Genomic DNA, 26,744 nt, shown 5'->3' on the forward strand with positions numbered 1-26,744 from the left:
AAGGAAAAAGTTGTGTCCCTTTAACAGCTATTCCTGTCAGTGATGAGACTGCAGCTTCTCTCTCTCAAGAAGTCCTCACATTTCATGGAGGCCTCGCCTCACGAGTAGCTTCTGTGTCTGACTGACAGCTGTCCATAGCTCAACAACTCTGAAACGGGTGGTGTGTACCCATAATGATATACAGCAACAGAGCATGAAAACTGTCTTTCCTGTGCTGATTACTATTTCTAAGGGAAATAAATGTACTGTCCCTCCACGAGGTAAGTGAAATTACATAAAAGTTCAAATTACCCTTCCTGTATCCTTTCTATCTGTCTTCTTTTTGGATGAACTACAGCATCTAGATTTTAACTAAGATTGTTATGTTTTGGTGATTTCAATGGTGCACTTTCCAGATTACAAGCCATAAACTGCCTCAAGCAAAAGGGTACCTAAACCTGTAGAATAATGAATAAGTAATTCCTAGGTGCTATCATGACGGTTATGAATAAAAAAATAATTTTCTATGATAATAGTCTATAAAAAATGTTAACAAACTGCAAGAAACTTCAATTGCATGTGAATACCTAGGAGATGAGAGCTTACAGTGGATAGCATTGAGGGCTTGAGGTGACTCTGGTGCTCTCTGCATGTTGTACAGGAGTCTGTGAAATGTCATCAGTCAGTTACTGGCAGGTCATTTAGTCTGGGGAGCTGTTGGGCACTGAGAGTTTTCCTTGTGCACAGTGACTTGAAGCTATCAAGTGATGGGGAGCATTAAATAAACATATAATGTTTTCTGTTTTATAGAATTCTGACAGGGGTATAATAACTTCAATTCCCTGTTTATTGTTTTAGAATCAGATTGGTGTGAAAGTGTGCTTTCCTTGAAGCTCAGTGGGGCGAGTGACATCTGGGAAAGCTAACACCCTGTAACCACAAAATAGAGCATCGTGTCCTTGTCTGGCAAGCTTGAGAATCCATTTGTGTTACTCCTAGCAAGGACAGTAATTGTTTTGAAAACCTTTGGACCCATAAAACTGCTGTGCAGAAAATTGTTCATACACCTGAAACAAATACATTTTCCAAAACCACATAGTTTTGGATATCACAAGTATTATGAAATGCTGTTGCTGACAGCTTTGAGAAGGGGAGGGAAGAAAAGGACAGCACTTTTTTTCCTGATTTATCTAGCTCATAGTATTCAATCAGTCCATTTGAGACTCGGGCTTGTCTTTCCTCAGGTATAACAGCATACCTCTGATATCCAATAAGTGGGAAAATCAGGCATATAAGCAAAATGGACCTAATTGATAATAGCGGAAAAGCTTTTCTGAAGATCAAAGTGATAGTGTCACGTACATATATTCACTTGTCAATCTATTCTGGAGAGGAGGGTAAGAGCTCAAGGTCTCAAGTGGGTCATGGCAGGCATCGTGCTAATTCTTTTCAGAGAGGAGGAGGAGGGCTGGAAGTAACTGGTATCCCACAGCTTTAGTGTCAGCTTTTCCTAGAGCCGAATTATCGTTTATTTGGTCCATTCTGAATATGGAAAATCAAACTGTGCTCTGTTGATTGTACCATTGAAATGTATCATTAGAGTTGAAAGGTTGCTAACAAAGCTCATCTTTTTTGAGCAAAATCACTCACAAAATTGTTTGCCAGTGCTGTGAGACTAAGGAGAGATTAGTTATGCTCAGTGAGGAAATTAAAACAGAAACAGAAAAAGAAGTAAGGTCAGAGACACTGTTTTTGCTCCAGCTTCTGATTTTAAATCAATACAAGTCTGTTTTCCTACACCCACTTACGATACTGTTATAGCTGGCAGCATGCAAGTATGAGTAGAACTATATCACTGTAGTGCTTTCAAGCATAGTACAGGGTGTAAATTATTTGGGTTTTCACTTCTTATACAGCAGCGTTTGTCATCTGTAAGTTCTTCACTCCTGAAAGGAATGGATGAGTGCACCATTTTGGCTAAGTAATATAATTGCTTGCTGTGGATTCAGCACTTAGACTGTGCTGTCCCTTGGCACACCACTCTTTTTTTTGGTCACTAAAGTATATGGATTCTGCAATATTTAATTTAAAAAAAAATCACATAGTTCTTTTTTATAGGGAAGTAAAGGTGATGGTCCCCTGTCCTGTGTGTTGGACCAAGGCACCTATTTCCCTCTCTTCTTCACAGAACTGGAAATGGAGAGATTCTCCAAGCTACAGCTTGCTAGAGGGAGGCAGGACAAAGCCCAAAAGAAAACTTGAAAGACAGTAGCACCTCCAAAAGTGCACTTGGGATAGTGGAAGTGTGGGAGCAGGTGTGCATCTTTAAAGGAGCACTGTCTAAATACTTATGAAGTATGAACGCCTCTTTTGTCTCTGTACATGATAGTCCTCTGGCACGCTTATGAATGTTTTGTGAGCCGCCATCACCATCATGCCAGTAGTAATGGGTGCTGATTTTGCACAGTTCCCGATATGGCTAAGTGTTCCCATGTGAGGAAAAGCAGACTCAAGAATTGCTCCAGTTTCCTAGCATATGCTAGGCATAACTAGAAATATATATATTGAACTCTAACCATGTTGGTGTTGATAACTATTTTGCAATTATCTGACGCTTGTTGCAAATGTACATGATGTTTTACTTCTGATTGGAGTCTGCAGTGAAGCTGCATCCTGTAGGCCCTGTAAAAATTGGAGAACCCTTAATTGACATTCCCTGTGATAATAGTAATAAAAGAGCAATTAATATAAATGAGCAGTAAAAATACAGAAAAATTACCAGTGCCTGCAGTGAATCAGTTAATAAGAAAGTAAAAATACATGAAATAATTACAGTGTTTGAAAGGTAAAAATGGCATGAGAAAAATTACTCAGTAGAATATTAAACTTGCTCCCTGAGACATTAGAGCACATAGCTTACAATATATTATTTACTTCTTATGACCCTTTGACTTATTTACTCCCATAAATGTACTGACGTGTTTAGTTTTCTAGTAATTTTAAACCTTTCCAAATGAAATTAAAATGCAGATTTCTAAAAGTTTGTCAGTCAGTTGAGTGCCCCAGTAACCCTGGTAGCACATCAAATCTCTGCAGGGGTTTTGGCAGGAGGATAGTTTGGAAACTGTGAGTTAATAGATACTTTTTCCCATTATATTTTATTAGTATTAAGTATGTTAGCATTTGTTAGAGAAATGTTTCTAAATGAGAAGTCTAAGATAAATATCTTAGATCATTTTGATTTCTAATTAATATTTTTATTTTCTAATTGTTAAATCGTTTGTTAGAGCAACTGAAAGTGCACACAGAAAGGATGCTGGACTTCACGGTCAGTGAAAGAATGGCAGTATTTTCATATTAATTGTTGCTATATAATTGGGAATAGTATTATTCATAACAATCCAGAATCCAAATTTTGGTATCCAGGAAGAAAGGGTAAAGGCTGAAATTATCTCAGTTTATTGTCCATTCTGCCTTTACTTTTTTCTTGGTTTCTTCCTTTCAATAAATATTACTTTTGGCCTTTATGCTATTGGCGTATTTTTGGAGTGTTGGTACTTCATCTTGAAAAAGGTCAATGAAATGTTTCCTATTTTTTCTTATTGTTGATCACAAAATAACTATCACAAAGTATTGTGTCCCAAATACGCTTTATTTGATAGCGTGGAAACTTCTGATTGCTTCATATGTAAGATGAGGCTATTACAGAATATATTCTTTTACCCTATGTCTCTGTCCAGGCTGTAAACTTCCACATCCCCCTACCATAATGGGACTGTAGTTCACCTTGGGTTACAGCAACTTCTGAAAATAAAACTAGTAACACTGGGGGCTGATTCCAGTAGTCTTTCTCACAAACGGAAGACTGGAATTATTAATAAACATGGAGTGACGTTTTTCTTTTTCTTCAACTGTCTCCAAAGAAGAACAAGGAGAAATACCCTTCTTCAGTCTCCATGGTTAATTGTCTTCTCTGTTGTTCCAAGTATCATTTCTGTTCTGTTCCCCTACAGCAACAGTCTCTGTGGTGGGATTCTCATCATTCTGGTGCTCTTTACAGAATTCTCTCTCTTCATACTTTTTAGTATGAACGTGAAAGGTTCACAAGTCTTTATGCTAGCAGCAGTCAGAAATCAAAAGTGTATGTTGGAAAGTTGTGTTTGAACACCCTGAAAATGGTTTGTTGGAAGTCAGTTGTTTGTGAATGCATACTGCTTTTGATATTTTCAATCACTGAGTGTTTTCCTTGACACCGTGGCACCTATCATGCCCAGCCTTCCCAGGGAACAGAGCAGGAGAAAATGGATTATGCCCTCAACAATAAGAGACGAGTCATTCGACTGGTTCTGCAGTGGGCTGCTTTATATGGAGATTTACTACAAGAAGATGAAGCAGCAATGGCCTTTTTGGAGGTATGAAGCAATTGTATCATTGTACTGAAAAGTACCTATTGATCAAGATAAGCTGAAAGCCTGTTCGTGGTCTGTAGAATTCTGTTGTGAACTGGAGAGAAGTGGGTCATTTCAAAGTGCAAACTGGTAACTCTGTTTTCTTGGTGTTAGCTGCAGGCAGTATACACGCTACAACAGTGCTCAAACCATTGTCAGCCTCTGGACCTCTGAAAACATCTGCTCTGGCAGACCCCTTTCAAAGCACTGCATGAGTAGATTGCTTTATAGCAATAGATGAATTTACTTTTTTTAGTATTTTCTTGTGGATAGTTCAGAGGCTCTACAGACTGAACTGGGAGGCTGTTTATGCCTGCCTGAGGTGTGCCAGGAAGGAACTGGAAGGTTCTTACTCTACAAATTAAAAAGTCCTTTCCATTTGAGTGAAAGCTGTACTGCAGCTATTGGAACTTAAGATCTTTGTCTTCAGAACCCTTCTGATCCCTTAAAATCCTTTAATTCCTCAGACATCGGTTGTAAGGTGTTTGTGGTAGATACCATATCTTTGTATTTCCACAATAAGATGCACTGGCAATGTCACGTTAAGTTGTTGTGATTGCTGTTATTATTATATAATGTGTTTATGGATCACAATTCTGTATGTTACTTGCTGAATGTAAGTTCATGCCCCAAAGAGCTTAAAACTGAATCTAAGTGTTAGTAGAGGGGAATAGAGAGGGACTTTAATTATGATAAACATATATACTAGCAACCCCATATGGGAAAGCTGTTCATAATAGACAAGCTTTGGAGACAAACATAATGTCTTTCATTAGTCCAGATGTTAAAGGACAATGACTAGTTGCAAGCACATAGGTCCTTCATTGGGTCAATTTTATGTAGGTGTGGCAGGAAGAGGTTTGGTTAGGGTTGAAAGGAGGGTAATATCATAGCAGATGGGAACAGCTGAGAATCAACAACTCAGTAGCAAATGAACCACCAAGGACTAAAACAACAGTGGGTAAAAAACATCTGTTGTACCAGATTACTTGTGAATTATCTTTATCCTTGACAGTCTGAAAATGCAGTTTTTGCACAAGCAGTCGGTGGTTACACAGTGAGCTAAGGAGCCTCATCAGGCTTCCCTTCTGCATGTGGAACTCTTGCTTTAAATCAGCTGGATGTAAACAAGTAGAAGTAATAGAGGGTTGGGCCCAGCATGTGTTCCTCTATGCAGATTATCATTCTTTATAATCATTAAGCTATCAGATATCATCTCATAATCCTCTCTCTGAGTACTGCTCATTTACCCCTATAGTTATTTAAAGACTATTCTGTATCATTTACAGGAATTTTATGTATCTGTATCAGATGATACTAGAATGATTGCAGCACTGAAGGAGCAACTTCCAGAGCTAGAGAAAATTGTAAAGCAAGTGTAAGCACAGTTTTTGCTCCTTTCCTCCCCTTGCCCTTTTTCTCAGTGAATAGATGAAGAAAATGTATTACATAGTATTAAAAATCTGTTCTATGAATGGCACTCAGTCACACAAGACTGAATGTTTGCATGCAGGCTGGTTTGGATTAATGTCTATGTCCCTCTCTTCCACATCATTCTTGCAAACACCAAACTTTCATTAAAAGGTTGACAGAAGGAACAGGAAATTATGTACACACTATTCAAACTAAACTGAATGCTCATTTCATGCTTACATGGACTTTATGTAGTATTTTCCTTGCCTTTGTCGTAAATTAACTATGGTACCATCTAGTCATCTTTTTCATATGTGCAAACATTAATAGTTTTATGTTGTAGTTTGACAATTGCTCCATGTTCTATAGGTGATTTTGTAAACAAAATCTTTCAGGTTATATTAAATTATATATTCTATGCTTTACCTTTTTATAGTTCTGAAGAACCCAAAGCACCACAAAAGAAGGTAAGATAATTTATTTGCCTCTTTTCTAAATTTAATTTAGAAAATTTAGCTTTAGCACAGCAAATCCACAAGCATCTGTTCAGTAATCATGGATATATTAAAACAACACATCGAGAAATAACTTTTAACATTGTGTCAAATTTCACATTGCTACTCTTTTTCCTGCCATTCATAAGAGATCTACTGTAGCTCATATCTACTCCATAATGTTTCTTTTCACATTAATGTGAATCCTGATGATTCATTTTCAGCACAAAGTTCTTCTGCAGCTGTTCAACACAAGTGATGACAGAGCGCAGAAACGCCAGCCTATCAGGGGCAGCGATGAAGGTGAGCTCCTCTGCAAAGTTTTATTGAGCCACTGAGATTTGCAATAAATTTGTCTCTCTCAAAAAAAAAAGGTCTAAAAATAAAGAGAAGTACCTGGCCTGAAGCAAACTGCTTTTGCTATCCAAACATTCTCCATCATTGCTTTGAAGTGCTCCTTGTCTTATCCCTTAGGTACTTGTGCTATCAAACACTCTGCTTCTGCAGAGGAAGATGTAAAAACTTTTAAAATAGAGAATGAACAAAAGAGGGAAGAACCAGTACAGATGTGTCCATGCGGGTAACGGCAGTGCAATAAATAGTGGGTGCTGAAGGTCATGTTTGAGCGTCTGTCTCCCCTGTGCAGTTTGAGTTAATATGTACAGCTGTTCCTTTGCGAGATAGGAGTGGAGCAGATAACCATGGCGTGGATCTCTGCCCTGTGGCACACAGTCTAAAGACAAAATCTGTTGGTGTGCCCTATTGCTATTGTTTGATTCTCTGAAGAGATTAAGGTAAAATTTACTGCAGTGTATCAGAATATCATTTTCAGTTGTATTGGCTTTTCGTATTGTCCTTTTCATCAGGCAGGTTAAAGTACTGTTATGTGAACAAAATCCTGAGCTCTGCTGATGAGATCTGTTCATTGTAAACAAAGATACATGCCCCTTAAAGCTCAAATCTGAGGATTTCTTTGCAACTGCTAGGGCCAGTTCCTCAATGGTTGTTTTGGTGTATCTTCATCACAGAAAATAGCTTCTGCTTCAAGGTGTTTGATATTAAAGGATAGCTCTTGCTAGTGAACAACCGTAAAAATAAAAGGAACAAAATGTGAGGTCACATAGCTGAGAAAGCTGGTGGCATAAATCAAACCAACAGAAAAGCCATTTGAAAAACTGGAAGTAACGACGTATGAACAGCAGCCACCCTGCCAGGCGTGCAGCTTCTGTTGTCCCTGTCAGTGCTACCTCCAGGTCTACAAAGTGCAAAGTAGTTGCTGCTGCCAGGGGAACTACTGCTGCCTGTGTCTGTGGGCAGGCACCAGCTGCCCCTTTTGTGTGGCTGCACCTTTCCCACTTGTAGGACAGGCAGCACACTGAACATGACAATCCATGGACAGCTATAACCCCAGGGACTGCTTGGCTTGGCTTGACAGCTGAGGTGAAGGAGTATTTTCCTAACTTCTTCTGTCTTAAATTCATGTCACTTCAGGATGCCTTGCATTTTGCAGGCTAAGGTGCTATCATGCTGATTTCTAGGCAGCCAGAGGCTTGGGTTCACTTGTCACTCCATGGGCCACTTTGTACAGTACACTCAAGTGTATTCTTATTGTTAGAGTATTTGTCTTCCTAATCTACAACATTCTTGATTCATCAGGTATGTACTTGCTTGTAACAAACAGGTTGCAACACACTTTGGTTTAAGTTCTGATTGTAACCAAAACTATTTGAAAATCTATTTTGTAAATATGAAAAGTATTTTGCTGTAATTAAGAGAGCTTGCAGCCAGTTTTTCTGACTCTTGAAAAGAAGGGTTGATTTAAAATATTATAATGTCTGAAACATAACAAAGTGCCAGATTAAACTGACATCCATAAATACTGTAGCAATACTGAAACACTAGTACTTCATGGTTTACTAAAAGCTCTGGGAAATCAGAGATTTCTGTACTGGAACATCTGAGGAATGGGGAGCTATCAAAACTGTTGTGATTTATTGTTGCATTATTTGTTTCATTTGTGAGAAGTGGTTACTGAAGTGAAAGTAATTCATACAGTAAAGCCTTTGTGGTTGTTACACATGGCATACACAGCGCAATCTTTTTTTCTTTAGTTCTGTTTAAGGTGCACTGCATAGACCAAACCTATACCACGATCCGGGTACCAGTGTCTTCCTCTGTGAAGGAAGTGATCAGCGCAGTAGCAGATAAGCTGGGTTCTGGAGAAGGCCTCATCATAGTAAAGATGAGCTCAGGAGGAGGTACTGTATTTGCATCATCTTAAACACTTCTCAGGGTGAAGCAGAATGTCAGGAGGAGTGAAAGACTAATTCAGTCAGGGCTTTTATATCTATGTGCTTGTTCGACTGCCACACAAATTCTGTCTAAGAGGCAAATCCTTTCCCTACTGCAGGCACAGACTGAAGCTCACATAGGGGACAGGCAAAATTGAGAAGTTTGTGTATCTGCATGTTAGAGAGCTGAGTTGCCCCAAGTTTCGTTCACTATAAGAATTGTAAGAATTTTTAACAACAGAAATATGAGGTAATAATGGATAATGTCAGGCTAGACATATGGATCAGCAACAGCAGAAAACAGTGTGTGGAGACGTTCCAGCAGTGGTCACTACCATTTTGGCTGCTCTGTCCATGCAACTGAGTGCCAAGCCCACTGACCTCGTGATGGCACAGAGTGAAGAGTCAGCCCCTTGCTGTAGGCTGTGGAAATGGGAGAGTAACTGCAAGGTGACTTTGGCTGGAGAATTGGTGTTGCTGAAGCTCTCTGGTTGAATATGACTGTGTGGACACACACAGAGCTAATGAGAGCTGTGTTGGAAGGCATTTTTGTAAACAGTGATGCCTGCCAAAACCAGCTCACTTCCTGAGAACTGACACCAGGCAGCTCTGGTTTTTGCAGTTGCAGCAATTTTTTATTGTCAGATTTGCTGACAGCCAGTGCATGCTGGAAGAGACTGTTTTGTAAGTTACTTCATTATCTTTTTTTTTTTACCTGTGATGTGATGCAGTTTTAGAACTGCTGTAATGAGATTTGAATGCGGTTGCATTTCATCACCTCCTTTTGTACTTACTGTCTTCCAAGGCAATTTCTATTAAGAACAGCTCTCCAAATGCTTACAGCTCAGAGAAGAAGGAATGGAGTCCCTAATTATGGCTGATTTTTTTAGGTAGTTTCTGGAGGTGGCAGCACAGACTTCTTCACCTGTCTGTACACTTTGGAGCTGGGATTCTAGTTCTGTATGCCAGTCCTATAGGACACTGGTTTGGGCTGAGCTTGTCTTCAATAAAGAGGACCTTGTTGTCATCTATTTTGTATCCTTGACATTGGTTTACTGTGCAAAATTTGTTCCCAGAAAGTGTAATCTATTGGATCAGCCCTGCTATAAATTCTACATATGTGTAATAAACAATCTTTTGTTTCTTGTTTACAGAAAAAGTTGTGCTGAAACCTCATGATGTTTCAGTGTTTACAACTCTCAGTGTGAATGGACGGCTGTTCGCTTGCCCGCGTGACCAGTTTGATTCATTGGTATGTATGTATGTATGCAGGTGTCAGAAAGTGCAGTGCTTCAGCTTATTCGAACACTTGGCTTTTTTTGTATGATCACTGCTTTTGGTAGAAGCTAGTGGAAACATTCACAACAAAGGGCTTGCCACAGTGCTAGGGAATGAGCCTTGAAATTGAAACAAGGTAATGTTATAATTTCCTAAACTAGAGCAGAAATCCATCTGATCCATAGGACAGTACTTGCTCCCAGTATTCTCTGTGTCACACTGAGCATGTAGAAAGAGCTGAATATTGCCACTAAGACATGCCGTAATTCCTGATTACAGAATTATCTCCTCAAGGCCCCGGGGATATATTCTTGACGATAGATTAAAGCATTCAGGAGACTTGATTTCAACAGTAAATTCCTTAAAATCCTTTCTTTCTCAGCCACACAAAACACTGTGTCAAAATCTCAGATTATTCTAAGAAGAATCACAGAAAATATTCCTGGTAGAAAGACTGGGGTTTTTTAAAGTAGAATTGCTCCTAAGTACTTACAGTTTATACAGTAATTCTAACGATCTCCATGGGGTCTGCTTTTATAGAGTTTGATTTGACTGTACTTTTTGTTCCTTTTATTTCATTAAAAACAAATGTCATTGCCAAGTCATGTCAGCATGAACTCTATTACTCCTAGCCTTGTTTCAGCCTCCTGTATGCTTTTAACAAGCCACTTAGTATGTATGCCTGATTTCTTTTATAGATATGGTAAAATCTATGCTCTGCCGCTGCTTTCAATTTAGCAACCAGGGAATGCACATCCAGCATACTGTAGTTCCATGCAGAGATACCTCTTGTTCAGTTTATTAAATTCTGGTGTTCCCTTAAGGTTAATTAATCCTGCCAAGTAGATACCCCCATGGGGCATGCTTCTCTAAAGCAGGGGTGTTGCATCAGTCCAACTACACTGGGTATTTTTGTACGGCCCTGTGTTGTCTGTGTAGACATAGCTTTGGCAGCAAATTGTCATGACTTTCTGTGCCTTTTCCCCTGTGCTATTTACCATGGATCAAGTGCTCAAAATGCCACAGGGGGCTCTAAGATACAGGGCTGCAGTGTGCTAGTTTTCATCAAGTGGGCTGACTTCAGTGAGAATTAGGGAGAAACACTCAGCACCTTAAAAAATGTCCTCAGCACTGCATAACAGGTTAGATCCCCTTATCAGCTGCATTTTTTCAAAGAGGTATACACAAACTGAAAAACATTACAACCTTACCTCCCTCACAGTTTAATCCTTTCACATTCCAATTTCTGGCTGCTGCCTGCGCATGTACATCTATTCATATGACACTTGGTAGTTCCCATGTGAAAATTGTTCTGGGTTAGATGAATTTTCAAATATGCAATCAGTTTACATCTAAGTGCTTCTTCCCTAACCTTAGAAAGTATGTGTTTGTTATGGTAACGGCTATGTTGTGTTTGTGTCCAAATAGGGGAAAAAAGCCCTCTTTCAGTCCATGGGCAATTCTCTTGCCACAGATTTCCACAAATGAGTATTTTCTAGACAAAACTGTTGTACTTTTAAATCACACTCTGTCTTAAACTAAAGAAATTTTGTATTTGCTCAAATCCCAATTCAGGACAGTCTTCAGGCTGTTGTAAGACTGATCGTTTTCCTGATGTTTTTAGCTGATACTTTGCTTATATACACCATTTCTTAAAATTGTAGATGGAGCTTTTAAGGTAAAAATGCCTGTGGTTCAGTTTGATTATTTTTAATTATTTTGTATTATGATGAGATTTGGAAGACAAGTTTTCCCTAGAGAACAAAGCACGAACTCCTAGAGAAGTTCCTACCTACTGTATGTTATTAAGAAAGTGACTTGATGTATTAATTCAGTCAGTTCTTTTTCTATTAATAATATAATGTTTTTATATAAAAGGGGGTTCATTCAGCAAGCTCATTTTTGATAGTGCGGTATGTAAATGTGGTCTGTTAATCTTGCAGATTCTGAGTTTGTACTCGGAAAGGAGCTTGTTGACAGTTCCCTGCTCTGTAATTATCTAACAAAGACCCTGTGAGAAATTGCGAAGGAAACTTGTCAGTGAAGTCTACTGCCCTCTCCTGGAAACACAGCAATTAAAGTGTGGGTTCACAGGGAGCTTTACTGATGTAATGCATTTGAATTTGCAAGAGACCTGTTAGTTGGGCATTTAGCAGAGCTGGTTCAAACACTTTGACCCTAACAGATACAACAGACTATATCAGATCTGACTTGATCTCAAGCCATGTTTTAAATATCTCTCCTTAAGATTTACTTGTGTGCAAAACTATAGATCACGTCTCATTAATGGGGTGGTATGGAAGTGTCTTTCAAAAATGTTTTATACTTGAATGATTTAAGGGATTATTTCTCGCAAGACTGTGTGCATGTAATTGGCATAGTCAGGAGTTTTGCAATCACAAGGCATGCATCCCTGCACTGTCAAAGAGAAAGTATGAGGTTTATTTTATAAATTATTAGAAGAACTTGCAGTCACTGCAGATTTGTGAAATATGGCAGATGTAATAATTCTCATCATTAGAATCAATAATTTGCAAAAGAATTTGGCTTGTGCTTTGTGTCCTAATTATTTCTGTATGTGAAAAAGGAAACTGGTAACAAAAGCTTTGTGGAAAGACCTGTGCTTCTAAACAAACAGACATGCTTTAGTTAGCACAACGTGTATTGAAGTATTTATTTCTGGCTTCAAATTTTAGAACAATGCTAAAAATAACACACTGAGAACAGTCTGTTTTATTTCCTTGCAGTGCCTCTGAAGAGCTTTCAGAATTTTCCTAACTATCCTGTGCATAGTGGGTACTGATTTTGTGCAGGGCTTCTCATTTCCTAATGCCAGCCTGTGGTTAAAAGCAGATTTCAGTTGTTGTATTAGAAACATACTTAGGAAAGTGCTCACAACTTTATGAAAGAAAAGAACCAGTCATGTAATTTAGTATTTCTGAAGTATTTTTATACCATTTTTCCATTTGTAGGCACCATTACCTGAACAAGAAGGACCATCTGCTGGTACAGTGGGAACATTTGAACTGATGAGCTCCAAAGACTTAGCACATCAGATGACAATTTATGACTGGGAGCTCTTCAACTGTGTGCATGAGGTATGAGGATCTATCTGTTCAGCAGATTAGAATCTGTGAGAAAATGTTTAGCTGCACATTGTAGGTTTGTGCGTTATTTGCAAAACTTTCTCTAAGCTTGATATTCACAAATACTAAAATAAAGCCACCTACAAGGTTGGGAATTATAAGGCATTCTTAATTTTGTAGGCAGAATCCTAAGATAAAGTTAAACTTCTCCTGAACATGTGCTTTTTATTGGATTACTTTTGTATGCTTTAAGATATTAACCTATTTATAAATAGTCTATAGTCATGCTTTTAGTATGCCTCAGCTATTGTCTACTGGATTTGTAACCCAAATCCTGTCATCTGTACAGCAATAAACATAAACTGCAGAGCAAATTTCAGACTAGATACTTACCTGCTCATTCTTAGCATCTTTCCTCTGTCCGACAGATGAGATTTCTGCAAAAATAATCCCAAACTGTTTTCTTTTTTCTAGCTGGAATTGATCTATCACACTTTTGGAAGGCACAATTTTAAAAAGACCACGGCAAATCTGGACTTGTTTTTGAGAAGATTTAATGAAATACAGTTCTGGGTGGTCACTGAGATTTGTCTTTGCTCTCAACTCAGCAAGCGTGTTCAGCTGTTAAAGAAGTATATTAAGATTGCAGCCCAGTAAGTATACAATCGTCTGTGACCTGGAAATGAGATTCAGTATTATAAATTGTTGTTATTTTTCTCTTTTATTTACAGACAACCACAAAGAGTAAAGGTTAAAATATCCTCTGTTTGGTAATTCTGTCCATTTCATTAGAGGACTGTATGGAACCTTGTTAGTATATATTCTTCTTTCTTGTCCTGCTCTCCATTGTCCCTTGACCTGTGATCTATGGCCATGTTTTCAAATCAAATTTGTGAGCAGATACATTTCAGTTCATTAGGAGAATCCTCCCTTTATCCTTACATGCATTAGCAAATATTAATATCTGAATTAGTAAATATTAACAAAACTGAGCCTTAGTTTTCCTGAGAACAGAAGTATTTCTGGTTGTGTTCAGGAAAACCATCCTCAGAATTGCCCCAAGTAGGAAAACCAAGAGTGGAGAGCAAAGAGATGTTGTACGGGGATGATAAGGCTCATGCTAACTTTCATTCTGATTGGGATATTTTTCTAATAGTTTTGTTTAAAAATGCAACAATATGAGTGTTGTCTTTTGTTACTAACAGCTACAGGTTTTTATCAGTATTACCCTCTTCTCTCATTTACAGTTTGTGGTGTGTTTATCACATTCCTTGCTGTCTGAGCAAATGGTTTGCTGAGGTGTGCAGTGAGGACCTGCCAGTTTAAGTGTTTGTAACTCTGGGCATTGTGACCAGAGGCCTTCAGGCAGTTGTACCAAACAAAGCAGCTATTACTCGCAGTTAAACCACGAGTTTTAACATTTTTGCATCATTAAATGTGGTTGTGTGCAGGAAGAGATTACTTTTAGAGCTGTGATGCCAACCTCCTGTCAATTACTAATTCCACATGGCTGAAATCAATGGTCTAATTGAAACTCGGCATGGCTTCGGGCCCTCCTGACAGGTTATGGTTGGTGGAAGCTGACCATTTTTCACATCTAGTAGTGGGCATGTAGGATCAGGTTTACATTTGGAACAGAGGACAGAATTTACCTCTTTAGTTTCTAAAAATATATATACTGCATATTCCATTCTCTCATTGCAGGGAGTGAGCCGCCCGTCTGGCGGCTGCATCCAGGAGAGGGCAGTGGCACCCACACACTGACGCCTCGGGGTCTTTTCTAAACTCAGAGGCATGAAATGGGAAAACATTGAAATGTGGTAAATTAAATTACAGTAGTAATTTCCATAAACACTTGAAATCAAGTATCCTAAAAATTACAGTTAAATATCTCCTTAATAAACCACCCTAGCTTGGGGATTCCTCAGTGTCATGGGTTTAATCCTATGCTATTTACAACAGCTTGACAACCTCCTGTTTACTTCCATGTTTCTGGTATCACTACAATGCTAAAAATAAGTAGCTAAAAGCGGTCTGCTCTGCTGAGTTCTCTTTGTCTCCTAAAAGCAGAGAAATCCAAAGCACAAGATTTTCCTCTGCACAAACGGAGTGGGCAGGTTTAATTGCAGCCACTGGAAAGGCGCTGGGAAGTTTTACCAGGCTGCTGCCCTCCGTGCAGGGCTGCCATGGTAACAGGTGCTGCAGCCTGCGGTAAAACAAACACAAAGTGCACCCAAGTTAGAGGGGAGAAAAAGCCAAGGAATTGGATCAAAAGATGCAGGCCCAGGCCTTGAAGCAATATCTTTGAGGAAGTTTTGCTTGTGAAGATCCTTGAGACCTAATGAGAACTTTACCCTACCTGGAAGTACTAGACTCATTAGAAAAGTGTCCAGGGAGAACAGCTCAGTGCTGCACTATTAATCTTAGGCATGACTGGCGGTAACGAGATGCCTTGCACGTACTTATTTTCAAAGATAACTGTCACTGAGAACCCAGTTTCAGCTCTGTGACTGGGGGCTCAGATGCCATTGCAGAAGGCACATAATTTTGTGTCTGCCACCCCGCGCACCCTGTGATGTGTGCTCCCTGCCTGCGCGGGCAAGCGCAAGGCCAAGTGCGGGCTCCAGGTGCTGTGCACGCGTGCTTTCAGTTCCAGGAGCGCTGTTGCCTTTGCATCTGCTGGGAAAGGATGTAGAGGTTACCGGGTTCGTCTCTTTTCTCCAGCCACTGTAGGATTAAACTTTCAAACAAAGGGGAGACGTGAACTATATTTCCTACAGTGAGTTCTTCCCATGTTGAATTAAATTAGAAAGGCCTTCTAGGATGTACTTGCACATACACTTATGGATATCCACAAACCCAGTTTGTGTGTATTTCCTCTTTGCAGATATACTCACAAGCTATTTAGAAACCTTCTTGTGCATCACTATACTCAGACACTTTCAGTCAGTTTTTGAACATAATTCTTTCCATACACATGCATATGTTATAATGCCAAGGAGCCTGTAAGAAATTTTTGAAGGGTGTGTGTTTACAGATAAACTGCCAAGACGAATATGCTGGTCTAAGTAGTGGGAGATTTTAATCACATTTGTGTCTGTGTTGGAGACAAGAATGTGTGCATATGTGTGTGTGTGTGTGTGTGTGTGTGTGTGTGTTCACAGTTCATACTAAAATAGAAGATTTTTCTGGTACAGTCCATTTTGGGAGGGAGAGGGACCTCTGCTCTGAACACACTGGTGCTTTGGAGGATCCATTTTGTGACATTTTACAGGCAGCATATATGCAGTGGACCCATGCAGAACTGCTTCTACCACATTTACCTGGAACTGAGCTACTTAGTGTAAAGCCTGTAGAATTTACAAAATATTTGGTGTAGAATGTCATACATCTAGATGGCCTTTACCAGGGACTTTGTCAAATTACATTGCTTAACAGGATATTTGGCAAAACTTTTCCATTTTAAAACGAAAGATAGATTCAAATTACACATTGCAGGTACATTTGCAGCTGCCTACTGTTTGAGCACTACTGTTCTGTGGTACTAATTTATTTTTACAGTGCCACAATTGTCACAGTCTGTGGACAGATACCTGTTTCTGGATTTAGTTGTGCCTGGGAAAGAGGTTATCACTGACAGTCTATCCTGGCTGCTTTTCATCCGTATCTCCCCTCAGACCCACTAGTAAGGCACTCCCTGACCAGTTCTAGTCAGAATAAATTGAGGTAGGTTTACCATTTCAGCTTACTTTCGCTAACCTTGCTCACTGTCCTTAATCTGATGTGGGAGAATTTGTATGAGCAGCTCTGCCAGAAGATCTGAGGGGGCAGCAGTCTCCAACAGATGGAGTGTTGGATGCGAAAGATCATTTTTTTCACGTGCTCAGTGTTCACACAGTGCAGACACAGGTGAGGCCCAGATCTAAAGGATTCACCCACTCAATACATCAAGTCTGATGAAATGGAGGGACAGGAAGAACAGAATAACAATAGGGTGATGTGGCAATTACGGAGCTGGACAGTAGGGTGTGATGATTGTATGAACTTTGTGTGGAGCTGAGGAGCTAAGAGCTTCAGTGATGAAAAAAAAAATATCCAAGAATCATATCTTGAATCTTGTGAAAAGAAAGCGGAGGCTGAGGTTCTGAAATCAGATGTTGGCAAATCAGTTGTCAAAACAGCAAATTATTTGCAGGAACCCAGTGAGACACAGATTTATGAGGTAGAGGTTTTGTTCTCTCGCTTCCCTTCCCGTTGAGTCAATGAGCCTCAGACTGTGTCTACTCCTGTAATATGGTGTATTGGATCTTCCATACTACTCAGTTACATGTTCCAGTTTTTCCTGATTGGTAACAAAAGTTCTCCTTTGCATTAGGGATGAAGCGTGACCTAGAGCTCTTGGTGCGCAGCACCTCTTGAATGGTGTTGGTAACAGGTGGCAGTGCTTTGCTTGAAACATCCTAAAGAGTTCCAGAATCTACAAGTACAAGTTAGAAATCATGTATGGTGAGAGAGATCACTGACACACAGGCATCTCTAGACAGCTGGTCTTCTCCCTTTAAAAAGACTCAGAGCCCCTGTAAGCTTCAATGGAGATCATTTAGGGACAGCTTCCAACATTCGATGGCTCTCCAGAAGCTGTCAGCAAGTTCTGCAGCAAATGAGGCTGTAAACCAGTTTCTTCCACTGTTTCTGGTATTCCCTAGGACTGAATCAAGCCCAGTTTCAGGTTTGTGTTTCTGGGTGGGGAGGAACTTCAAAGATTCCTTTAATGTCCTGGTAGAAGCTGGCACCCAGTGAGGTGGCAGTAGGAGGTGGGTTTAGGAGGGAGGGGAGAGGAGCCTCCGGAGCGTGGGGAATGCCTCACACGAGGGTGCAGCACTGTGCCACAGGCACACTGGCCAGGGCTCTCAGATTCACTCACAGCTGTGCGAGATGCCTGGGTTTAGCTCTCTCCAGGTTGTCACGTGTACTTCTGCTCTGACACATACAAATTAAAACCTGGCCCTTTGTGTTTCAGCTGTAAAGAATACAAAAATCTGAATTCCTTTTTTGCTATTATTATGGGGCTGAGTAATGTTGCTGTGAGCCGTCTCTCGTTAACGTGGGAGGTAAGTCTTACCTAAAATTCAATTCCAAGATGTTTGACTGGGATTTGTGCTTTTAGTTAGCAAAAACATGATTTGGGTCTTTATTATTGATAAAAATAGATGTACTAATGCAGCTCCTGAGCATAAGCCTTTACCTAAGGCTGACAATTTTCATTAGTAAGGCAGTATAGACATAGATGTTTTGAATACTCACAAGTAGTTAACAGGAGTGACAACAGCAGCTTCTGTTGATGAGCTGAACTGCCCAACAGGATGAGTTAGCCAGTTGCACTCTTACATCAGCCCATCCTCAGACTTTACTGATCATGCCATAGATGCATCTTCAAAATCCATCCTGTATTTATATTTATTATTTTCTGATCTCCATATGGACTCTATTGCTCTATTAAAATGTGGTCTTGTCCTCACCAGTTCTGGTCTTCTCTCTGACGTGCATTCCCCAGCTTACTGTCAATTTGGTCTTCATTCTCAGAGCTTCCACCTTGTTCTGTGGCTTTGCTCTTTTGTATGTGGGTACACAAAAAGGGTGCAGTGTCCAGCAGGGTGAGGTAGTAAGCACATGTAACCACTAAGAATGTGCTGTTTGTCAAAAGCAGTGCAGATTTGAATGTGAATGTATTTTATTCATTAGAAATTCTAAATAGTTAGCATGACTGAGGCCGTTGGTGCAACTGAGACCAAAATTTGAACACCTTCAAAAAAGTGCTCTGAGACATATCAGACTAACACATCTGAGGAGACACCAGCCCAACCTTCAAAAGTACCTGTTGAAAGCAGTGTATACAAAAAAAGGTAGATTTGCAGATCAGGTTCTCAAATGAATGACTCCTCATTTGTGGCTACTGAGAGGAATAGTTGGGAGAGTGGAGACAGTGCAGGGGTAGTATGAAGAAAGAACAGGGAACTGAATGTATATGCTACATACAGTAATCTGAAATGGGCACAGGGTGTGAGCTGGAGGGGTACAGATCATTAGTAGGTGTAGTTCAAGGAAATGTTATTGCACTCTGGTTCTGTAGGTCAGTTAGTTTATCAAGAGAATATCTTCTGCTTGATTTTTAGCCAGATATACATCTAGAATATACTTAAAAACAAACATATCAAGACCTGATTTTTGCTATATTATCATGCATTTACATTAGTTGCATGCACAAATTAGATATTTGCAGGTGCAAATGTCCAATTATACCACTTATTTCACAAATACCTAATCTGCATGCATATGCAAACTAGGCACACAGTTGTTCACACACATCATTAAAAATTAGGCCCTTGCTGTGGCACAGTGTAAATATCTTGCTAGGGTACACACTCCAAATGTAGAAAGTATTGCAAAAAATCACTTCTGCATTATGAAGTCTCTATTAATTTTTAATGTTACCTGCTGCCAATAGCAGTCTGATTTAATCAGCAAATATAGAGAAATTTCTTACTAAAACTAGGAAGCTGACATATTCTGAGTGTGCATAAAACATTACTGTGATCTCTGAAATTAATTTATAACATACAGTCTTTACAGGCGAATTATTTAATTTGTATAACATAACATGAGGAGGAAAGAAAATATTTAGTAAAGCCCAGCTCATCCCAATCACTGCATGATCAACTGGCCATGATTTGTTTGTGTAGGTATTAATGGACAGGAAAACTCTTCATTAATTTATACCTTATAAAGTGGTAGAGACCCGTTGCTGCTGGGCCTGTCTAGATTTTGAACAACAGTTGGTGATACATCAGCATGAACAAAAAAACATACAAACAAACAAAAAAATTCCACAACCTGGAAATGCCCAGGCATGGATTTGGATGTTGCAAGGGCAGTTCATGATAGGTATGAATAATTAAGCTGAGGTACCCCTATGCAAGCTGTGTGTAAATTATATTTTCAGGTAGGCTATAATCAGGAATGTCCTGAAACCATTGACTTGAACTTTCACTTACATCCTGAATTCAGTGATCGTGATGTGAGCCAAACAAAAATCTGAACCTAAACATCCCAAAGGAGTAAATTCAAGGTGGGGTTTAAATCAGGATCCAGGTTTCATGGCTGGTCTTGTCTCTATTTATAATCTGGTTGCTAGGAGACCTGTTGTATTTTAGATTAACACATTGTTAGACATATCTGGCAAAAAGAGCACTTTCCTGATTTAGGGCATTGTAGAAGGAACTAGCATTTACAGTAAAATTACCACACAAATTGAATTTAATTAAGGTTTGCTATTTTTTGTTTTTATTAACAGAAACTTCCAAGCAAGTTCAAGAAGATCTATGCAGAGTTTGAAAGCTTAATGGTGAATACTAATAGATCCCTTATTCTATGCACAATCTGAGCTAATTCAGTTTCTGAGTAACTGATTTGAATTCCTTGATTCAGAACATTTTATGTGTCCTTGTTTGACTTTAAGAAGTTTATGGTCCCATTTTAGAGCTGCTAAAACAAGTATGTATGACTAATAAATTATACTCTTAGGAACCCACTCTGAGAGAACTTATGTACCACTCAAAGTTAATCTGGGAACTCAGGAAAGCTTTATCACATGTTTTCTGATAGTATATATAGGAAATTATATTTTCCAACCTGGATTTTTCCAGGGAATACATTTTAGTGTAGCAATATATGCAAAACTGAATCTGCAGCTGCAGGGAGGGAGGGAAAATGTGTGGTTCCTTTTATGAACCATTCTTTTGTAATCATGTCTTACCTTGCTATTTGGCATGAAAAAGATTTGTTTAGTGGTTGCATTCTCACCATGTAAGCTGTATGGGAGAATGATAAAAGTTTGCAGATGCACTTTTAAAGCCACAGGAGAAAAAAATGATTTTAATAAATGCCATGACATCTAAGTGAAAACATACACTATATATATAATAATAATAATACATATTAGTAATTATTTGATTTCTCTTTTTTCTTAAGGATCCGTCAAGAAACCATAGGGCCTACAGACTAACTGTAGCTAAGCTGGACCCTCCAATAATTCCTTTCATGCCACTACTTATAAAAGGTAAGCTTAGATGTTACCAGAATTATTAACTTGAAAGCTCTTTGTCAAATATTTGAAGAATAAGAGTAGCAGCAAGAAAAAGCAAAAATCAATCTCTGTGTGAGATATGATCTTTTTCCATTAGGAAAAGCATGACACAGAGACAAGAAAAACCGCTTTAGTACATCTAAATATCATTCAACAATTTTACTAGTCTCAAAAATGCTGCAAATTAAAAACTAAAGGTTTTACTTTTATAGCTGCTTTGATTTTCTTAAGGGATAGATAAAATGTTCTGCTGTTTTGCATAGCTGTGATTCAGTAATGGGCTTTCATGTGTCTTTTATTTCTATACAGACATGACGTTTACTCATGAGGGAAACAAGACATTCACTGACAATCTAGTAAACTTCGAAAAAATGGTATGTATGACATATTTGAAATGAAAAATTAAAAAGACCTCCCTCTTCATCTCTTCAAGAGTGAACTTCTCTACAATGACTTCCAGGGAAGGACCAAGAGCTGGCAAAAATAGTCTGTGTTGTGCACAGCTCGTGGGACCTCTGGGTTTCTGGAAAACCTCAGAGAGGTGGAGAGAAAGCTGCCCGGTGAGCCGTGCACAGTCAGAATGTTTCCTAGGAGAGGCAGCAGCAATGACAGGAAGCAGAGCTGTTAGACAGGGTCGGTAACAGCTAGTTTGGGACCAAGCTGTGATTTTAACTGCTGTTCCTTCAAACAGGACTGAATGGCCTCAGGCTGGGATAGTTCTGCATTGCTCCTCAGAGAATGAAAGGAGCTTTAATGCAGAACATGCACAACACCTTATTTTCTTCTTTCCTTGAACAAGCAAAAGGAGACTTCTCTGACTTGATTGCTTTCATATTGGAAAGGGGGATCAATGACAGAAGGCCAGATTATGCTCAAATTTGATTTAAGTCCTGCACCTAAGCTCTCCTAATTTCAAACACCATTGTCAAAAATTACAGGCAGGCAACTTCCCATGACAGAAATCTCAACAGTGAGAAGCCATTTTCTTGGTTGCTAAAGCCATGTTCTTAAATAATGTGGTTAATGACACCTGCGTCTGAGACCAAGGTTGGCCAAGCCCAGCTATGAGCAGCTGCACTGCAAAACCAAACCAGACCTACTGTTCCTGCAGGAAAGCTCCATTCAGCAGCCATGCTAGAGCATATATGCTCCGGCACCTATATCTGCTTGTTCTTAGTACTACAGTAACCAGAACCTCTCCGTGGTTATTTTCACTGCACTCCTGAGGAGTCTGTCTTACCTCTTGAGCACTGATACCACAGAGGGGAAAAAAGGAGGACTTTCAGCCCTTTAGAGAACTTCACAGCAAAGCAATCATCACTCTGAGGGAATCAGTCTGTAACTCCAGGACAGCCTCTGTCTTAGGGTGAAAATACCTCTGTATTAGATCAGGCTTTTTTTGTGGGTGAATGGTAGTGCTAATGCTCGACTAAGGGCCTGACCTCACTTCGCGATAATGATGTTCTGTAATTGCATACACAGACTGCGTTGCCATTTCCTTCCAAAGGCCTTGAGCCTTCTACCTGCAGAAAAGGACTTTTTCCTGGACTGACTGTTCTAATTAGATAGATAAATATATATATTTTAGTGTAGACAGTAAATGTTTTGGGAAACACAAAAGGATTTTGGACTTGGCTGGAGCCCCTCCAAACCAGGAGGGATGGCAGCTGCATAGCTGTAGCCATGGCTCTGAGGCTGGCTCTGTGTTCTCCACCTCACTTGGCTTCTTACGCTTCCTGAAGAGCCAGTTCATCTGCAGGCCTCAGGCTGCTATTTGTGCCTGATTATGTGTAAAAGTCATTACAGGAGGCAGGACCTTTCTTGTGAGCACTTGCCCATAGACAGAAGTTCAACCCAGGCTTGTCATTTAGAAATGGTTCTGCACCATTCTGTACCACAGTTTGGCACTCCCAAGGCCAAGAGTGAATTTTCCAGCAGCTTAAACTGATCTGTATCTAGGCTGCTGCAGGTCTGCCCTTTTCACCCTAGTCTGCACATTGCCTTATCTTCAGAAGTATGTTATCTCCAGAATGTGGAGATAACTAGTAGCAACCAGAAGTTTTAAATAAAATTTTATATGGCATAAATGTAGTATCACCCATTTTAATCAGTAATCTGAGCTTTGAGAATTTCCTTTAGGAGAGGAAAATGAAGATCAATTAATGTATTTTTGATGCTATGTATTTTTCAAAGAATCAATATAATGTCTCATGTTCCTCCACAGAATGGAAAGGGAAATGTTTTCATTACTCAGTATTCTAAACCTTTCTTCTGGTGGTGCTCTACCTAAAAGCCCATTCTATTTTTCCTCCAGGCCCTACTACAAGTGTATCTTTTGTGTTTTTAATGTTCTTCACTAGCTATTCTGCATGCTTCTATGGTATTTTTACTGCTTTTCTCAACCCATTTCTCTTCAAAGCAACATGTATTCAGATTCCACCCACATAATTCACTCAATTCCTAATGTGGACCTGGCAGTTTTTAGCTTTTTGCATGTGTCATCAGGTCAAGCAAAGAAGAAAAGCCTACTGTTAAACCTCAGTCGCTTCCACCTACTTGTGTTAAGCTTACAACTGTCATATCCATACATAATTGCCAGATATTAACTAGTGAAGACAAGACCACTCAGCCAGATAACAGTCAGATAAATTCAGCTCTCTTTTACAGAAGTATAAACTCAAGGTAAACCTGTGATATTATTCTGCCATTTTCAGGCAAAGAGCAGAAATCAGATTTCCTCACAGGAATCATGTCCTGCGATTTGTTGTTTCTGTCTGTTTGTTCTGCGGCAGGATGTTCTGTCATGAGCAGGTGGAGATACCTCTGAAGAGGTATCTCTGGTATCTCTGGGAGTCAGTCTTACTAATCTAAAACACCTTCGTTCTTTGGAAAATTATTTCCCTTGATCCAGCCTAATTTTGATGCTTGCTGAAGTTTATGAATAAAAATATCTGGGTAATTGCTGCTGGTGGTGCCATTTGCTGCTGGAGGAGATTGGTCCCTCCGCCTCTCGTGTGAGCACAGTGATGAAACCAAGAACAGCCTCTGGCATCGTGTCTGCATTCTCACCACAGAGCTCTGATCCCGACAGCTGATGTGCTGCTGACAACTTTATTCCTGTAACTGGCAGCCAAAAGCAGAAGTTTGATCTAGCGGCATCTTTTCAGGCTGAAACAGCTACCTTTAAATCTTTTATGTTTTCTGATGTTTCTGTTATTATTTATATTAATGCATCTTAAAACAGGCAGGAGCTGTCAGACAGTGTCTGAGCCAGAAGTTCCCAAGTGCCAGAAACAGCAAGGCCTGGTTTCCCAAACGTTTGTGTTTCATGGCTGCCTGAGCTCTGCTGAGAGCTTTCCTTGTGGCTGGGCCATGTGTGCTTTCTTCATGGCTGGGGAATTCTGTGTGAATAGGCTTTTGTCATAACATAGGAACTCGCACTACAGTCTTTTCCCCGAAGGAGACAGGAGAAGAGGGCACTTGCACGATCTTTCTCTTGTCCACAGCCATCTATTTTCACAGAAAATTGGTAGGAGCTTTCCTATGTTTGAAAACTCTGGGTTCTTTTTTTCAAATTTGACAAAATCATCTGGAGAAAAAGGGAAAACCAGACAGATGGTGTTAAATCACATTAGCATAGGGTTTTTTTAGCAAGGGAAGCTAAAAAGGAAAGGGACAGAGTAATTTTTTTCCTGCTATACTTTCCTGTAAATCAGTCTTTGTAGAGGTGTAGTGACAGAAACATGGTGGTGGCAGTGTGGGGGGACATCACTCTGCAGAGCATTGCTGACCTTTGCCTGCTGCTGCCTTTGTAACTGTCTGCTCCTTCTTCCCCATCTCCTGATCCCTACGGATGCCTCCGATTGGGAGGAGGCTGTGAGGAGTGGAAGGGCAGGGGCATCTGGCCAGGGAGGAGAACACCATGTGTGGCAGAGCCACAGCTATGTGTGAAGAGGCAAGTTTATAAGCAGACTCATTTGGTTTGTACAAGATGTGGGCAAACAAATGTGTCAGAAATAGGTATACTCTTCATTTTGCACTGTACTTGTGCTCTTTACTATGCCATTTATTGCATGAAGTAAGGGGGGGATGGAGGAAACAAGCTTTGGTCCTAAAATCCAGTCTGTAACATGTTATTTATGCTTTTGTCAGTATAACTAAATTACTGGTATTAGTACTCTACGTCTTTTGTAGAAGGCTTTGTCTTCAATACCAAACAAGACATGATTTTAGAGAAGTATTGAAGGTCTTTTACTTGTCGCACTGTAAGAAGCTGATGGAGACAAGGTACATGACCTTGTGTGGTAAAAACTACCTGCATCTTTTCTCCACAAGTGAGGTGACAGCAGATGTTAGTTATAAGTGTTGCTTTAGAAGACCCATCTATGTAAAAACTGAAGATATACTTGTCATAGAGGAACAAGGAATGAATAGGCTTGTAAAGCTTTTAAAATGCTGTAGTTGTAGTTTGGCAGATTCAGGACATTTTGAGAGCTGCAAGTAGGTGAAAGATAAAAAAGATGTCAGTAGACAGCAAACACAATTAGTTGGTGATCCAGAATACACGCTTGCCTTTTAGGTCCATTGATGACCTTCTTGTCAGGTGAAGGAGAGCTCCCAAAGCTGTCAGTTGTATTAGTTCCTATAAACTCTGTATGATTTAGCAGATACAGGACAGCTTACAACCTGCAGCACAGTACTCAGCAATATATAACATTAAAGTGACACTGCTTTTATAGCTATATATTTAGAAAAAATTTAAAAGCCCTTTCCTAGAATTATGTCTTGCCAGGGAAAGAAGAGAAAGTTTAAAAAGTACTGAGCATGACTCTCCTTAAGGACAGGCAATATTTCATACTCTTGACCACTTACTGATTTACGCTTTTGTCAAATCTCAGCTGCATAATTCTGAATTCTGACTGCCAGTACAGAATTTTGTATTCATAGACAGAGGGAAGATACAGTTATTTGGGAACTTTATCAGCGCCACTTCTCAAATCATCAGGCAGCCTGAATAAAGATCACTTTCCATGGCATCATCTCCATGTCCCACTACCCAGCATGTCACAGAAATGGCACCTGCAGAGGGAGCAGAAGTCATGAAAGAGCTCTGGAAGAGCTGACCTGCCATAGCAGCACAAACCAGTGCTGTGATGCTGGCCACTGATGCTTCTTTTTGTCAAGCCTCTTCACCCTTCAGGTGTGAAATGAGGATTAGAGAATCTGCACATATTGCTTTTTGGGTTTTGTGGAGATGAACAAAAGGGAATGAACACTCTGATCCTTATGCAAAAAAAAAAGGGCAAACATTCATTTTTGGAACATAAAGATTATGCAAAAAGTGTGTGACTAAAGCCCTTAGTAGTTTTCTATGGCATATATGAATATTTATAAATTTAGAAACCTGGGTTTGGAATGGATTAGAAGGTAATGTGCTGGCCTGCTGCCACTATTCCAGACTGTGTAAAACTGGAAAGGGTGGTGTTGTGCATATAGAGCATGCTGGTAGTGGTGGTTGCTTCTTATATTATCCAGTTGGTTCTATTTCAGAAATATCCAAATTTAGGTTCGTATGTCTTTTTGATAATGGTCTTTCTTAGCATAGTGAGTAA

At 39.6% G+C, this 26,744-nt stretch overlaps 1 protein-coding gene across 12 annotated transcripts in view; it reads left to right on the forward strand.

Moving 5' to 3' along the window:
• The window catches only part of RAPGEF4 (Rap guanine nucleotide exchange factor 4), a 145,128-nt gene that overhangs the window by 113,225 nt on the left and 5,159 nt on the right, over positions 1–26,744 (forward strand). For 10 of the 12 annotated variants that reach the window (XM_071811084.1, XM_071811085.1, XM_071811087.1 and 7 more), the window contains 12 exons: positions 4,241–4,391; positions 5,717–5,805; positions 6,277–6,307; positions 6,559–6,637; positions 8,446–8,592; positions 9,780–9,877; positions 12,876–13,001; positions 13,464–13,642; positions 18,010–18,100; positions 20,341–20,391; positions 21,018–21,105; positions 21,442–21,506. In XM_071811084.1, coding sequence (XP_071667185.1) covers positions 4,241–4,391; positions 5,717–5,805; positions 6,277–6,307; positions 6,559–6,637; positions 8,446–8,592; positions 9,780–9,877; positions 12,876–13,001; positions 13,464–13,642; positions 18,010–18,100; positions 20,341–20,391; positions 21,018–21,105; positions 21,442–21,506 — 1,195 coding nt within the window. Of the gene's footprint in view, positions 1–4,240; positions 4,392–5,716; positions 5,806–6,276; positions 6,308–6,558; positions 6,638–8,445; positions 8,593–9,779; positions 9,878–12,875; positions 13,002–13,463; positions 13,643–18,009; positions 18,101–20,340; positions 20,392–21,017; positions 21,106–21,441; positions 21,507–26,744 lie in introns of those variants that run through there. The other 2 variants (XM_071811086.1, XM_071811094.1) reach the window with 2 other exon arrangements.

The sequence above is a fragment of the Patagioenas fasciata genome, chromosome 7 (assembly GCF_037038585.1).
Source record: "Patagioenas fasciata isolate bPatFas1 chromosome 7, bPatFas1.hap1, whole genome shotgun sequence".
NCBI lineage: Eukaryota > Metazoa > Chordata > Aves > Columbiformes > Columbidae > Patagioenas > Patagioenas fasciata.